At 40.7% G+C, this 14,944-nt stretch overlaps 2 protein-coding genes across 3 annotated transcripts in view; one reads left to right on the top strand and one right to left on the bottom strand.

Annotated features, from left to right (window-relative positions):
• Nucleotides 1-5,673, top strand: part of thoc1 (THO complex 1) — an 8,581-nt gene extending 2,908 nt beyond the window's left edge. The window contains exons 6-22 of one of the 2 annotated variants that reach the window (XM_027290602.1): nt 1,651-1,769; nt 1,862-1,910; nt 1,990-2,085; nt 2,185-2,267; nt 2,362-2,435; nt 2,553-2,661; nt 2,776-2,910; nt 3,103-3,203; nt 3,303-3,369; nt 3,552-3,602; nt 3,741-3,811; nt 3,907-4,002; nt 4,226-4,312; nt 4,427-4,510; nt 4,611-4,758; nt 4,865-4,949; nt 5,248-5,673. In XM_027290602.1, the coding sequence (XP_027146403.1) occupies nt 1,651-1,769; nt 1,862-1,910; nt 1,990-2,085; nt 2,185-2,267; nt 2,362-2,435; nt 2,553-2,661; nt 2,776-2,910; nt 3,103-3,203; nt 3,303-3,369; nt 3,552-3,602; nt 3,741-3,811; nt 3,907-4,002; nt 4,226-4,312; nt 4,427-4,510; nt 4,611-4,758; nt 4,865-4,949; nt 5,248-5,525 (1,733 nt within the window). In that variant the 3' untranslated portion in view covers nt 5,526-5,673. The remainder of the gene's footprint in view (nt 1-1,650; nt 1,770-1,861; nt 1,911-1,989; nt 2,086-2,184; nt 2,268-2,361; nt 2,436-2,552; nt 2,662-2,775; nt 2,911-3,102; nt 3,204-3,302; nt 3,370-3,551; nt 3,603-3,740; nt 3,812-3,906; nt 4,003-4,225; nt 4,313-4,426; nt 4,511-4,610; nt 4,759-4,864; nt 4,950-5,247) is intronic. The other variant, XM_027290604.1, reaches the window with a different exon arrangement.
• A 198-nt stretch (nt 5,674-5,871) lies between these two features.
• Nucleotides 5,872-12,049, bottom strand: usp14 (ubiquitin specific peptidase 14 (tRNA-guanine transglycosylase)). The gene is made up of 16 exons (XM_010729219.3): nt 12,034-12,049; nt 11,114-11,259; nt 10,765-10,797; nt 10,567-10,671; nt 9,590-9,693; nt 9,412-9,470; nt 9,169-9,299; nt 8,946-9,026; nt 8,762-8,844; nt 8,513-8,627; nt 8,307-8,372; nt 8,116-8,208; nt 7,903-8,031; nt 7,724-7,784; nt 6,918-7,025; nt 5,872-6,790 (listed from the first exon to the last, which is right to left on the bottom strand). The coding sequence occupies exons 1-16, from the start codon at nt 12,047-12,049 to the stop codon at nt 6,645-6,647; spliced, it is 1,476 nt and encodes a 491-aa protein (XP_010727521.2). The 3' UTR covers nt 5,872-6,644.
• Nucleotides 12,050-14,944: the final 2,895 nt, after the last annotated feature.

The raw sequence follows: 14,944 nt of genomic DNA, 5'->3' as shown, positions 1-14,944 counted from the left end.
TTGTAGCAGAACGGATACCTAAACGAAGAGAGTGAGACAAGACAGGAAAGTTAAATCACTACAAAGCTTTGCGTGAGGCGAGAAAACCTGCTTCAATGTGCGTCCACACTAGCAGCTAAGACTAAATAACTGAAGTGAAAATTTGTTAGTCTGTACCAAGCGTTATAAAATTTAAGATCAACCTCATGCCACAGTTGTAACACTCAGTACTACAAAGAGACATTTTCTACATGGCAAACGGTGTAAAAGCAGAGCGGCAGGTCTGCAGTAAGAGACTATTGAACTCAGATAAACATGACACGACCTCAGCAAAAGAACGATGCTTCAATCTTAAGTTTCTACGCGAGGATTAATTGAGCGACCTGCACCTCAAATACACGGTAGTCATTTTAAGAGAAATACACTGTGCCATATCGCCACACGGAAACTGCTAGACTTTGTGTCTGTTTATACTGTTGCCATATTTATACTATTTATATCTTCCAGATTTGCCACTGTCTTTCTTGGATGTCTTTTAGCTTGTATATATTTTTATTTATATATATATATTTTTTTACATCTTTTACTTCTATTTTATATTTCATGTTTATTGCTGTTTGCACCGGGATAAGAGGGAAACACAATTTCAGTTCTCTGTATTATTCAGTTCTCTGGGTTATGCCTGGTCAGGCCCGGTATTGGTTGACGATGCAGTCACACAATTGTAAGTGAATCAACTGTAACCTAATTAAAACAACGTGGCTGCACATAAGAGCCTGATATTGTTGTGTTTTTGTGTGCAGGTTGAGCAGAAAGCAAGCTGTGATGACTACCTGTCTCTCATATACCTGAGTATTGATGCGGTCACAGAAGGTATGTCACTGATCCACATGACAGCACGTATTATCAGCGTTGTTGTGATTATATTAAACTTCCAAAAACCTGTTCAAGTTCAAGAGAGGGTGAGGGAGAGAGACAGAGAGTTTTCAGTAAGGGAGATGTGACTGCATCGTCAACCAATACCGTGCCTGACTAGGCATAACCCAGAGAACTGAATAATACAGAGAACTGAAATTGTGTTTCCCTCTTATCCCGGTGCAAACAGCAATATACATGAAATATAAAATATAAGTAAAAGATGTAAAAAATATATATATATACAAGCTAAAAGGCATCCAAGAAAAGATAGTTGCAAATCTGGAAGATATAAATAGTATAAATATGGCAACAGTATAAACAGACACAACAGTCTAGCAGTTTCCGTGTGGCAATATGGCACAGTGTATTTCTCTTAAAATGACTTACCGTGTATTTTGAGGTGCAGTCGCTCAGTTAATCCTCGCGTAGAAACTTAAGATTGAAGCATCATTCTTCTTGCTGAGGTCGTGTCATGTTTATTCTGAGTTAAATAGTCTATTACTGCAGACCTGCCGCTCTGCTTTTACACCGTTTACCACTGTAGAAAAATGTCTCTTTGTAGTACTGAGTGTTACAACATGTGGTATGAGGTTGATCTTAAATTATATAACGCTTGGTACAGACTAACAAATTTTCACTTCAGTTATTTAGTCTGCTAGGCGTGGACGCACATTGGAGCAGGTTTTCTCGCCTCACGCAAAGCTTTGTAGTGATTTTAAGCTTTTCCTGTCTTGTTTCACTCTCTTCGTGTAGGTATCTGTTCTGCTACAACTCCTTTCCTTCTGCTGGGAGATGTACTGGACTGCCTCCCTCTGGACCAATGTGACAAAATCTTCTCCTTCGTGGAGGAGAATGTTTCCACCTGGAAATCGGTAAATAAGCCTCAGCGTCTCAGTAAAAGCAGGTTTGTGTATTTCTCCAGCGTAACATTTGATAACTGTGTCTGTGCTCTTGCTTTCTCCAGAACTCTTTTTACACTGCCGGGAAGAACTACTTGTTGAGGATGTGTAACGGTAAGAATAGTATTTCCTTCATGAACTGAAGACTTATGTTTAAATGGCGTAGCTGTAACACATCTCTTAATCTGTGTAGATCTTTTAAGGAGGCTGTCCAAATCTCAGAATACTGTGTTCTGTGGGCGGATCCAGCTTTTCCTGGCACGTCTCTTCCCTCTGTCTGAAAAATCCGGTAAGAACCAACATCTGTGCAGTTTATCTTTAAATAAATGAAGCCTCAGTTTCAACTTAATCTGATTTCCTTTTGTACTAACATTCGTGTTTATTCCAGGTCTGAATCTACAGAGCCAGTTTAACCTGGACAACGTAACGGTGTTCAACAAAAATGAACAAGAAAGCACTCTCGGGCAGAAGGTAAAGTGCAAACCACCTGGTAATGATTGTGCGAATTTAAAATTGAATCTGAAAACTCTCATTTAGTTTTCTTTTGTTGGTTCTATATTTATAGCACACAGAGGAAAAGGAGGAAGGTATGGAGGTGGAGGAAGGAGAAATGGGAGAAGACGATGCTCCTGCACCGTGGTATGTGACCGTCACACACTAAAACACACAATGAAGTTTGTCTTTTTTTATTTAAGTGACACTTTTGTTTGTTACTGTGTTTGAATGAATGAACACTGTGTCAAACTTTCCTTTCAGTTCCATCCCGATCGACTACAACTTGTACAGAAAGTTCTGGACACTGCAGGACTACTTCAGAAACCCTGTGCAGTGTTATGATAAATTCTCCTGGATGACATTCCTTAAGGTAATTCACCTGAGCACATAAGCAAAGCACATTTTTCTCCCTTGCCCTCCTTTTGTCAGTAAAAACAAAGTAGGATGTTTCACGTGTGAATTCATTTTTTTTTCCCGTGCACAGTACTCAGATGAAACCTTGGCAGTGTTCAAGAGCTACAAGTTGGACGACATGCAGGCCTCCAAGAGAAAGCTAGAGGAGCTGAGAGCGTCGGGAGGAGAACATGTCTACTTTGCCAAGTTTTTAACGAGCGAGAAGGTGAGAAAACTCGTTTTACTCCTATAGATGCAACATTTTCATTCAAATAAAATGTTAGATATATTTCATATACCACTATGGCTGCCTTATTGAATGTGTCCACTTACGTTTATGCAAGTAAAGAACGATAACCCACCCAGAGATTCGGGTTGGACATTACCTCACTCCTGCTTCTTTCCTCTTCACCTCCAGCTGATGGACTTGCAGCTCAGCGACAGTAACTTCAGGCGGCACATTTTACTGCAGTACCTCATCCTCTTCCAGTACTTGAAGGGTCAGGTCAAGTTCAAAAGGTGAAGCATGTCTCTGCTCTGACCTTTTGGAAAACAGTGTCGAGAAGCAGCTGCCAGATGTTTAAGGTTCATATTTCGTATTTCTTTGTCCTCGTACAGCTCCAGTTGTGTTCTGAACGATGATCAGACGACGTGGATCGAAGAGACGACTAAACTGGTTTATCAGGTCAGTCTTCAGTCACGCTGACTCTTGACTCATTATCTTACCTGTTCTGCTGTTGAGATTTATCTGGATCATTGTAGAGTTATGTCGGTCCATAGAAAGTGTCAGCACACTGAAATCAGCCATGCTGATCTATATGATCTGCATTTTCTTGACCCGGATTAATCTGTGACTGTTTGTTGTAGCTATTGAAAGAGATTCCACCTGATGGAGGCAAGTTTGGCACCATGGTTGAGGTAAGCCATGCTTTGGGAATACTGATATTAAATATTAAATAAAGGCTCGTCTGTACACGCTCATGAGTGTGTGTCAAGTTTGTCGTCAGAGTTCTTCGGACATTAGTAACACTAGAAATGCTTCCCATTCTTTGACAGCATATCCTTGACACAGAGGAGAACTGGAACGGCTGGAAAAATGAAGGATGTCCGAGCTTTGTGAAAGAAAGGTACAGATTTGATGAATCCATTTTTCAAGAAAGTGGTGTGTGCACTCGGGCTGGCCTGTCAAAATGACAGTCCGACTTGTTTCCTCTTTTAACAGGACAGTAGATGACAAACCCAAAAGACCCACCAGGAAAAGACAAGCTCCGGAAGACTTCCTTGGAAAAGGGCCAGATCGCAAGATTTTCATGGGAAAGTATGTGATCTAATACAGGGGTGGGGTCAGCAGAGGAGCACAGAGAAATGTCTCTTTGACACTGCGCTGAAAGAGCTCGAGGCGTGTCGCTCTGTGTAGATCATGTGGAGATGGATGAAAAGATATTTCTTTAATAATCACATGTAGATCTATCTCTGAAGCTTCAGTGGAATGAAAAGCACTGACTTCATTTCAGTAATTCAGGCTCTTTGTCTTTTGTTAGTGATGAATTGACTCGACTGTGGAACCTGAACCAAGACAACATGGAGGCCTGCAAGTCAGACAGCAGGTCAGTGGCTGAGAAAACAAGGTAGAAGTTTCCATCTGCATATATTCCATCTATTTCTATATATAGATATATATACGGTGTAATATATTAGGAACAAAAAATAGTTTTTCACATCCGATGTTCTGTTTCATTCAGGGAGTTCATGCCATCACTGGACGAATTCTTCGCAGAGGCCATTGAACAGGCCGACCCTGCAAACATGGTGGAGGATGAGTACAAGTAAGTTTGCAAGTCTGAAAAAGTTTTTTTCTCCCCCGAGGCACTGGCTTCATTCCCAGTATTCACAATCTGTGCGTGCCGTGCCTTTTGTGTGACTCAGGGTTGTCCGGAACCCGAACTATGGCTGGCGTGCTCTGAGGCTGCTGTCCAGGAGAAGTCCACACTTCTTTCAGCCAACTAACCAGAAGTTCAAGAGTCTGGCAGACTACCTAGACAGCATGGTTAGCAAACTGGCCAAAGAACTACCGGTGAGGATTTTAGTTACTTATAGAAAGAAAAAAGGTAGCCTTCATTATTAAAAACACTGAATGATGGTTGACAAATTCTGATATCTTTTAATTTTTGTTCATGCAGAAGGATATCCCTTCTGAAGAGATCAAGACGGGAGAAGAGGATGATGACGATAATGGAGACAACCTTCTCAAAGACAGCAATGACAGTGAGTTTGAATAGTCGCTGATTCGAACACGATACTTGGATATTTTAGCTTCGTAGTTTCTTCTTTTGTCCATATTTTTAACACAAAGATGCATTAAGAAGCAGATGAGTCATCTTGAATATCAGAATATATCCATCAACTGTGGTTTATCCTTTCCCCCCCAGTGTGACCTCGGTATTGTCTTCGTCCTGGTTTTGATGAATTCACCTTCCCCACAAATCCGCTCATTTCCAGCCTTTTTCTTTTTAGATCAAGCATCTATTTTTATCCTCCCTATTGTTTTTGTTTTTTCTTCCAGGTCCAAGCATACAGAGCAAGATAGTGACAAACCAGCAGATGGATGACATAGCAGCCAAACTGGGCGCACAGTGGAAGACGCTGGCTTCTCATTTGGAGATGAAAGCGGCGGAGCTGCGGGAGATCGAGACGGACAGCGAAGACGTCGACATGCAGGCCAAACTGCTGCTTGTAGCCTGGCAGGACAGAGAGGGAACACAAGCTACCGTGGATAACCTGGTCACGGCTCTGAACGCTGCAGGGTTCTCCCAGATTGCAGACAGCCTCAGTGAGGCTTAAAGTAGATTGTTGGCTACTTAAATAATCAGTACCTCCATTGAATTTTCATACCAAAAACAATTGGAGACTAAATTTTTTTTGTACGTAGTACAGGTTGAAACATGTTTTTTCACTGTAAAAAAACCCAATAAATGTTTTTCTAATAAAATCTTGTTCTGATCATTCATCATGCTCACATTAAAGACTCACATTTTGGTATAACAGTTTATTTTCACCACCTATGAAAAGTGATCAGTCAATAACTTATTACAGAGTGGTGACGGTTAGATCTTACACATTGTGGCAGGGTGATCAGAAAACCTGCAAGGAGAAACAAAGTGAAGCGTAGCATTTTTTTTTCTTTTTTAAATGATACAGATGTCTGAAATCAGTGTCGGCAAGAACAAAGTTAAAGGCTTGTTGAGTAAACTCATCAGTCGAATCTCAAGTCTTTATTTAACTGCATGCGGTTCACCACGAGGGCAATCTGTTCCGAGCCACACACACACTTCCACCAAAAAAAGCATTAGTGAAGATTTGGCAAGAAAGAGCCTTATCTGTCAATACGTCCGAGAACAATTCCAGGAGATGATGCGAGCCAAGCACTTAACAAAAGACCTGAGATTGAACCCAAATTTCCCAGAGGGCCAACAGGTGAAGTCTTTACAGTGTTACGTGAAAATCTCCATAATACATCCGAGAAGATAGAAGCCAGAATGTCCAGGACGACAGCTTTTTTTTTTACAAGTTGATTAAATGACTAAAGAGAAATATTTTGCTTTTATGATATGAGCACCTTATCAAAGGCCTTAAAAAATATACAATGTGTATAAAACATTTAATGAAACTGCAGAGCTAGACTTAAAAACCTCTTTCAAGGATCCAGTCCAGAGATTGCCTCTCGTCATATCGCCATTTTTTTTTTTTCAAAGCCCACTATGGTTGAATATTTAACACCGTTTGACAGAATTTGTTTTACAAGCATCCGTGTTGGTTACAAAAACAAAAAAAAAAAGAAAAATTAAGGTAATCAAATCTTTAAAGACACCAGTTTTACTGCACATCTATGCAGACAGTGCTTGGAAATGGCAATTTGTATGTGTTGGATGTTGTCTTTGTCTTCTAGGAAATCTTCCACAGCTACTGCTCCTCTTCAAGTATTTCCAGCCGTCGCGGGCCGTACAGTAGAACGTATGCTATATGCCAGTCGCCGCCACCGGACAGTCGCAAGATATCCTCTGGAGACACCACGCTCACTTTGTCATCGTCGAACTTAACCCACTCATCTAACAAGAGGCAGAGAACGCAGGAGAAAGAGGAAACATTAAGTTCCTGAACATCTGTGTACGCCGGAGTAGCAAGTTCCTGATCATGACACGTAAGCTGAATGCGATGTGAAGCGAGTGTCGTTACCTTCTTTCCTCTTGACCCATCCCACGTAATGACCTGATGAGCTCGAGCGGCCTTGGTGTGTCAGCACAGCCTGCAGGTCGTAGTAGCCACTGTTGTTGGAACCCACATCTGCAGGAGAAACAGAAACCTATTTAATTGGCCTTAAAAAGTTAAATGAAATCACACTGTGTGACACCTAATAGTGGGGCTCAGGATTGTGTGACAGTTAAATTAATTACAGTAGCGTAAAGTGTCCTTTACACACCAACCACTATGCGATGCATACCTCCTGAACAGTGGTGGCCAGTGTGGCAGAGAATACAGTAACCTATTGACTTGGTTTGGCTCTTGGGATGAGTTGGTTAATTGAACAATTATCAGTTTGCTACAGAGCAGATCTTGATTGTGGTCCAGTCCCAGACCGTTGATACAGTTACAGACTGCCAAAAACAGGAATTGCTCTGCTCTGGCAGTCATAAGCGAGACTGTGATTGGATGCAAAAGTCATCCGGATGAGTCATTGACAACTTTTGAATAAAATACTATTAAGGACACTGGGAAATAAAGAATGCCTTTTAATAATAGATGCATAAATAAAATATTCACCAGAATCAGACAGCTGTAAACTTATATTGTTAATAAGTGCTAGTTAATTTTCATAATTATTACAAATATTATTATTTTTGTGTGTGTGTTTGCCTCAGCTTCTACTTTTTTTTGGAATGCACAGATTTCCTCTTATGTCTTCAAACTGTCTGTACGTCACCCGATTACATATTGTGAATAACCCTTTGTAAGATGTGTTTACAATGTGTGTCCAAACTTACCATCAGAGAATGAGAAAGGCTCATATTTCACTTCCTTCGCCGTGTCTGGCTTCTTTATCAACTAATGTAAAAAAAAGAAGACAGTGAGACGCTGTACACCGTGGGACCTTTATTGCTAGCAGTTTAAGAATGAAATGTAGAAAGACAAAAACAACAAAAAGGATAGAGATCATTCTCACCTTCTGCTGCTGTTTCTCGAGCTTCTTGTCCTCGACCTCCTTAAACTTTGACCTGATCGGCAGCATTTTCTCCTGCAGCTCAGAGGTGCACAGTTCATAGACATCCAGCATGAGCGGGAACTTGACATCCTTAAAAATAAGAAGACAATATTTTAGAATTGAACATGAACGAACAATTATAGAGAAATAAAGAGATTGTCAGCGAAAACAAACCTTGAGGACTTTTGCATTGACAGACTCCTTCTCTTTGTAGAAAAATCGGACCATTTGAACGGTCATATAGGCGGGGAGACGGCTGAGTTTTGACTAGATGGGTTAGAGGAGTTCAGCAGGTGAATATATTTTAAATGTTGTACATATATAGCAGCAGACAGGAAGGGAAAGCAAAAAAAAAAAAAACTTACAGATTTTATATACAGGGCATTTCTTTCCAAGGTTGTAGACATTTTTGTGATTTCTTCCTGCAGTCTCTAAGGATAGAAAAGGGAGGGACATGATTTGATGCTCGTTACCTTGGAGACAAACTATGTGCCATATGTGTGTTGTAGTCATTGCTTTAGAATATCCAAACATAAGAAACTTTGCATGTTTTTTAGAGTCCGATACATACCAGCCTCAGTCCTGTTGCAAGGTATTTAACTTCTTGGTTGATGAAGCAGCTGAGCTGGAGCTGGCTTTCCTTGCCTTTGATTGGCTCCTCTTCCTCAGACTCTGTGCATTTCATGCTGAACAGGTAGAGTTAAGAAAGAGCCTAGAAGAAGAAGCTGTCACATAGCCAGGAGACCTTTGCTGTAACAATCTACACCCAAATCATATTGAACCAAGATATCGATTAACAAAGGCTATGCTGCGAGGATACGTAGTTTCGAATTCGACACCGAAATACTGGTCAATGAAGTTCTTCTTCGTAGAGGCAGAGGCAGCTCCGCTCTCGGCCTCGGTCTACAGATTAAAAGAGAAAATGCAAAAATAGAACATGTTAATTGTCCTCAATTAACTTCAATTACACATACTGTCAACAGAAAACATCAACAAGATTTTACCTCCATGGGAGTCTCTGGCTCTAGTGACTCCAACTTTTGCTGAAGCACTCTCATCATCTGCAGCCAGCACTCGTTGGCATCCTGAGGGAACAAGAAAGCAAAGAAGTGAGACCACGTCCTACAATATCTACATTCAACATATCATGATAAAAATGTAGATACACGACACATGACCAGGCTGTATGCATTTCAGGGATAGTAACTGTGGTGAAAGGTTTCCCACCTGCTGGAGGTACTGTCCCTGGTCCCCCTTCTCAGCAAACTGTGGGAAGGCCATGTGAAGGAACTGCAGCAAAATAATGGGTGGGAGGCTGGATGAGGTCTTGTCCATGGTCTCATACAAGTCACGGAGGGCTGAGGATGCAAAAATAAAAACACATTCATTGTCTAGTATAGAATCAGTGTGTTTAGCTCATCAATATGCACCTCTGATTTCACAACATTAATAACTGACTGCGCTCCATACCAGCTGTGATGTATTGTGATGGTGCATTCGCGCCTGAAGATCGCAGAGCACCTGAATACCTGGAAGGAGAGAGATGAGAGTTCAGCACGAACGAAGCCAAAAAAAAAAAACAATGATGAAGAAACTTAAATCACAGCATCTCTTTATAGTTGGTGTCTTAAATTTCACCTAAACTCACCTTCTGAGGGCAGTTTTGAGCTCTGGCACAGAGCGCAGACACTGCACTGTGGCGTTCATGTAACAGGTGTTTCCCAGGTTTGTCAGTCCACAAGGCAGCTCCATCTAAAAATGACACGAGTGGGAGAAATCCCTCAAGGTCAAATCCTCCAGGTAATTATCACGACAGAAAAAATAAAATACTGTGTTCCATTTATTGTTATTTATTGAGCTTCTTGCTGCAAATGTTTCTTAATAGATGACTCTTTTTATATTTTGCGTGCATTTCGTCTTCAAGTGTTCAACATTGGTAATTGTCATGCCATCTACGTCCAATAGGCTGCAGCGACGGCTGCGTAAAGATGTTTGCAAACATGCTCTTTCCTCACATCTTAGCTCAGTTTAAAAAGGTTTTGTATTCATCTTTAATTTAGAGGCCTAATTAAAGGTATCCCAGAGTTTCCATTAGTGCTGAGTAGTTACAGTGAACCTTCCCGCTGTGCGTCCCTGCTAACACATGATTACATTTGTGGGGATTTCAAAAGGAGAGTCGGCATCGTCTGGGATAATCAAATCAGCTACTCTTTCCTGTTCAAACAGGACTTACTATGAGGAAGCGACAATTTCCTAACCCAGATGAAACTGCAGACCAAACAGCATTGCAGAATCAAGTGACACAGCAGTTTGTAGCTCATATGCATCCTCCTCAATAGAAATGTTTGGTAAATATCAGCAGAAATTCATGAGAACTACAACAAAACTCCCTGCTGACTGCAGATCTAACTCTCAGATCAACACAAACGCTGACCCGACAGAGCTTCTCCCTTTCAGAACCTAATCTCCCCAAAAAAGGGACACGTACCGTATACAGTTTATTGTGTGCTCTGCTTGGTAAACATCGCATCGAATGAAACATGTTTAATTGGCCACGTCAGTGCGGAAAACAGCAATGACCATATTTGTTTTTTTTTAGTACTGGTAATTTACAGGCTTACTCACCGCTGAGGCCAGCTGCTCCTCAGTCATGTCCTCCACAAACATGGGCCGGACAGCAGGCTCCTCAGGCAGGGCGTCTGCTGAGCCCATCATCAGCAGAGTCATCCCCTAGAAAATGAATAGAAATCGGCATAAATTCACCTTTATTCACCGAAACGCTCCGCGGACTAAGAAATGTACGTTATGTGATATAATACTCACATTTTTCAGTTTAATGTTTCCCCACTCGTCATCCTGGAATAAGGACAAAACATCGATTAGCTTTTTAAAAACAGTCTCAGGATACAGCTGCTCCCATAATTTATTTTTAAACCAATATGTGTCTCACTACTTTCCATATTCCCCGTGGATAAATACTGCAATAGATGAGGGACTATTTTCAGCAGTGGATTAATACAAATTTGATGCTGCGGTGAATATTTATGACAGCAGAACAGTACGTTCAGCTTTTTTTGACAATAAATCCATCATGTTGACGATGCTATAATAGACTGTGAACACATACTGCCTCATGTTGCAGCTCAGGCACAGTTTGTTTACGTGTCCGTACCTTGAGAGTGCCTCCCTTCACCATGACCTTCTGTCTGTCTGGCTGGACTCCTGTCAGGGCGAAGAGCTGAGCCTTGAAAACCATAGGTGGCTCCTCAGTGTTCAGCTCTACTGCATCAAACTTCTCTTTGCCCCATTTCACATTTACTGGAAACACAAAAACACACACACACACAAACACGTAGGCAGCACAACTTTGTCAGACTGATGTATGACACAGCAAACCTTGCTGACAACAATAGAAACAGCACAGTCAGTTGGACTGACTCCCAAACACAAAGTGAAAAACACAAATAAAATAATAAAAAAGGAGCTGATCAGACATTTCAGGAGCCTGGATGAGAGTCACTGTCATGTTGAACCGACTGCAGTCCTATAAAGTGTACACTCATGATGCGGCTAACTTGCTTAACATAGGCTATCTGTGCTAATATATATATATAAAAAAAAAGGGCGTGAATCATTTCGTAGCTGTACAAAATTAAGACTAAACACAAATACAGCTTTAAAAAGTGTCTGTGGAGTTTTGCTTGAGGAGCAGCGGCTTTAAATAACTGTTTAAAAACAACCTCAAGCTAACGCAGCTAACTGACAGCTAGCAGCTACTTTAGCGTAGCCGGCTTCACCAAACACGCAGATTAAAAACCCGCGAACACACAGCAACACAGTTACATTACTACAACACTCGTGTACGCTTTCCTCTCTAAGTATTTGTTTTAGTGGTGGCTCCACCGGTGTCCCAACAAAGCTAACACACTGCCAAACGTAGCCGTTAGCATGCTAACCGCCGAAGCTAACGGAGCTAGCGAGGCTACGTGTAATTTAGCCGCTGCAACAAAAACACGTGTAAGCCTCCGTGTTGTTGTGTTGTTGTTTCTTCTCCGGCGGCATTTAACGCGTCGTGTTAGAATAGCACCGTACCTGTAAACACCGGCATGTTTGGCAAAGCGTTCACTTCCTCAACTCTTTATTTTTTCCTGTTTCGATCCACCGGGGCGCGAATGAAGAGTTGGCTAGTTCTCGGTCTGAACTTCATTCAAACAGAATGACGCTGCAACAACACGCTGGGAACTTATCGACGCGCTCTGACATCTGCCAGCCGCCCTGCCGCATACAACACCAGTGATGGGAAGTTCGGCTCTTTTTAGGGACTCGCATCATTTGACTCTTTGGCTCACCACCAAAAAGAGCCGGCTCTTCGTTTTACCTTTCTTATTTCAGCCAAATTTAGCACTGTTTTGACTTTGAGTTTTTTTTTTTTTGAGTCAAAACAGTCAATATATCATGTATATATTCAATACATCCCTTGTACTGAAGTATTCAAAAGTAAAAAATTACATTTTCTAAAATCAATAAATTGCTGTAGCCAATTGTTGAAGCCAAATGAAGAGCCGGCTGTAGTTCTCATGATTTTTCTGCTGATATTTACCAAACATTTCTATAACAAAAACAGACAGGCTAAAGTAAGTTTTCATATGGTGCTTAAACTATCACCTGCTCAGGGTGTTGTGGACTGAACAAACATCAGTAACAACACACCTGATGATATATTGACTGTTTTGACTCATCAAGAGTCAAAGAGCCAGCTCTTCATTTTACCTTTCACAATTCAGCCAAATTTGATGATTTGTATGTGTACGTACAAATCATCAAGAGTCAAAACAGTCAATATATCATGTATATATTCAATACATCCTTTGTACTGAAGTATTCAAAAGTAAAAATTAAATTTTCTAAAATCAATAAATTGCTGTAGCCAATTGTTGAAGCCAAATGAAACTTTTTTTTTCAAAGGACAGCTATTGACTGTTGGATATACAGTTCTCATGTGTCTGTTAAAGTTGTAAAGTTGTTTGTGGACCCTGCTCAATACAATAGCATGGCTTTGCAAAATTCTGCATTCTGCCTTTGTGTTTTCATTTTTTTTTTAAATATCCTTTTCTAATATCACTCAACGGCTCACATACCGGAGCTGGCTCTTTGAACCAGCTCGTTCAGAACAGACACATCACCACAGCACACCCAGACTCTACACACAGAGATTTCCTGTACATATCATTCTGCCACATTAATTACAGTATTTATGAATCAGGTGTGTTGTTACTGTTGTTTGTTCAGTCCATAACACCCTGAGCAGGTGATAGTTTTAGCACCATATGAAAACTTACTTGAGCCTGTCTGTTCCTGTTAAAGATACAAGAATAAGCTGCCTTCTTCCTCCCATTCTGTGCTGTATGCGCAGTTTTTCTACACTGCAATACTACCTTCATTAACATTAACTGTACGAACATGCAACATTTAATTATTAAGGCCTTAAAGGTCCAGTGTGTAAGATTTATAGGGCTCTATTTAGAGATTTTTAGTGTATAATCACATGAAATGTTATGTATTTGTTCCTTATAATGAGGTTTTCATATCTACAGAAGCAGCAGGTCCTCTTCCACGGAGTCCAACATGTTTCTACAGTAGGCTGGCATGGACAAACCAAACACCGGCTCTAGATATTCACATTTTACGTGCTTTGTAACCATAGTTTAAAGGACATTTTCTTTCAAATTACGTGCTTTGTAACCATAGTTTAAAGGACATTTTCTTTCAAAATACAATAAATATGTTGAAAAGAGTTGCTAAAAACATGCGAACTTTGAAGGATATATTACTGAAATGTGGAATTAAAGGTTAAAACAGTTTTTCACCAGTTTTCAGTCCAGGATTTTGTGGGCGGTCCTTAAAGAGTGTCTCGATGACACGCTGAGGCCACCCTGAGCATACCCCTACACCCCTAGCAGAGATTAATTCATCTCACTTAGAGTATTTTAAAAGTCATGTCTTTTTCTGACCTCATCTGACACGTTTCAGTTGCTTCAAAATTGCTGCTTGACTGCTCACACGAGTGGGCGTGGCTTCAGCGTCGTCAGCGGACAAGCCCCCACAGTCCTGGAGATGAGAATGAATTTTTACCTGATTTTGACACCTAATTCCGGAAACTTGTCGATATTTTTAATCATTCAAATTTGGCTGAGTGCTTAATAACACTTTCTTCTTTGGCCAAACTCAGAACCCATATTTATTCATACTTTACACAATGCTTTAATGCTAGAAATGAGAGAGTGAGGCAAGCAGTTGCACATCAGCAACACAGCTAGGTGCCACTAAATCCTGCAAACTGATCCTTTAAAACCTGATTTTACATTTTGACACATGGGACCTCTTGAAACAGGGCTTCAAGGTGAGAAAATAAAACCTTAGGGCCCTTAACAAGTCACTTGATATTGTGCTTCCAAGGTACATATTTCCAAGCAAATTAACGCAATTAAAAGGTCCAGAGTGTAGGATACAGGCATCTAGTGAAGTAGTTGCTGATCACAACCCCACTGCATCATCCTCTTCTTGTAGGTATAAAGGAGAAATTGACCATGAAATGTGCGCAGAATCTTGTGTCTAAGTTCATCTGTTCTGGCTGCTGTAGAAACATTGCGGACTCCATGGAAGACCCTCTGTGTCTGTATGTGTAGAAGTCTCATTCTAGAGTAACAAAAACATAATTACTCTTATCTTCAGGTGATTACACATAAATGAAAACAGTTATGAATAATATAATATGCAAATACAGACCTCTTCTTACACATTGGACCTTTAACACAAACCAGCTGTTGTCCACTTTTCCCGGTTGGTAATCGTGTTGTTGGATGGATCCATGTATAGCCTCATGCTAAAACTATAAAACTATGATGGTTTCTGTAGTGAAAACTAGCATACAATGAATGATAAAGATATGTTTATTGACATATCCATCAGTGCGGACTCCAATGCAATTAACCATGCAAATTAT

The sequence above is a fragment of the Larimichthys crocea genome, chromosome II, assembly GCF_000972845.2.
Source record: "Larimichthys crocea isolate SSNF chromosome II, L_crocea_2.0, whole genome shotgun sequence".
In the NCBI taxonomy this organism is placed as follows: domain Eukaryota; kingdom Metazoa; phylum Chordata; class Actinopteri; family Sciaenidae; genus Larimichthys; species Larimichthys crocea.
The sequence above is the reverse complement of the archived record's forward strand: the minus strand, read 5'-3'. Positions and strand labels throughout refer to the sequence as shown.

Bases quoted from the DNA above. Each gene is read 5' to 3' on its own strand.
- usp14 (XM_010729219.3), bottom strand. The intron at 7,785-7,902 runs GTGAGAATGATC...TTTTTACATTAG, and splicing joins TCGAGAAACAGCAGCAGAAG to TTGATAAAGAAGCCAGACAC. The intron at 6,791-6,917 runs GTAACGACACTC...GCCTCTTGTTAG, and splicing joins ATGGGTCAAGAGGAAAGAAG to ATGAGTGGGTTAAGTTCGAC.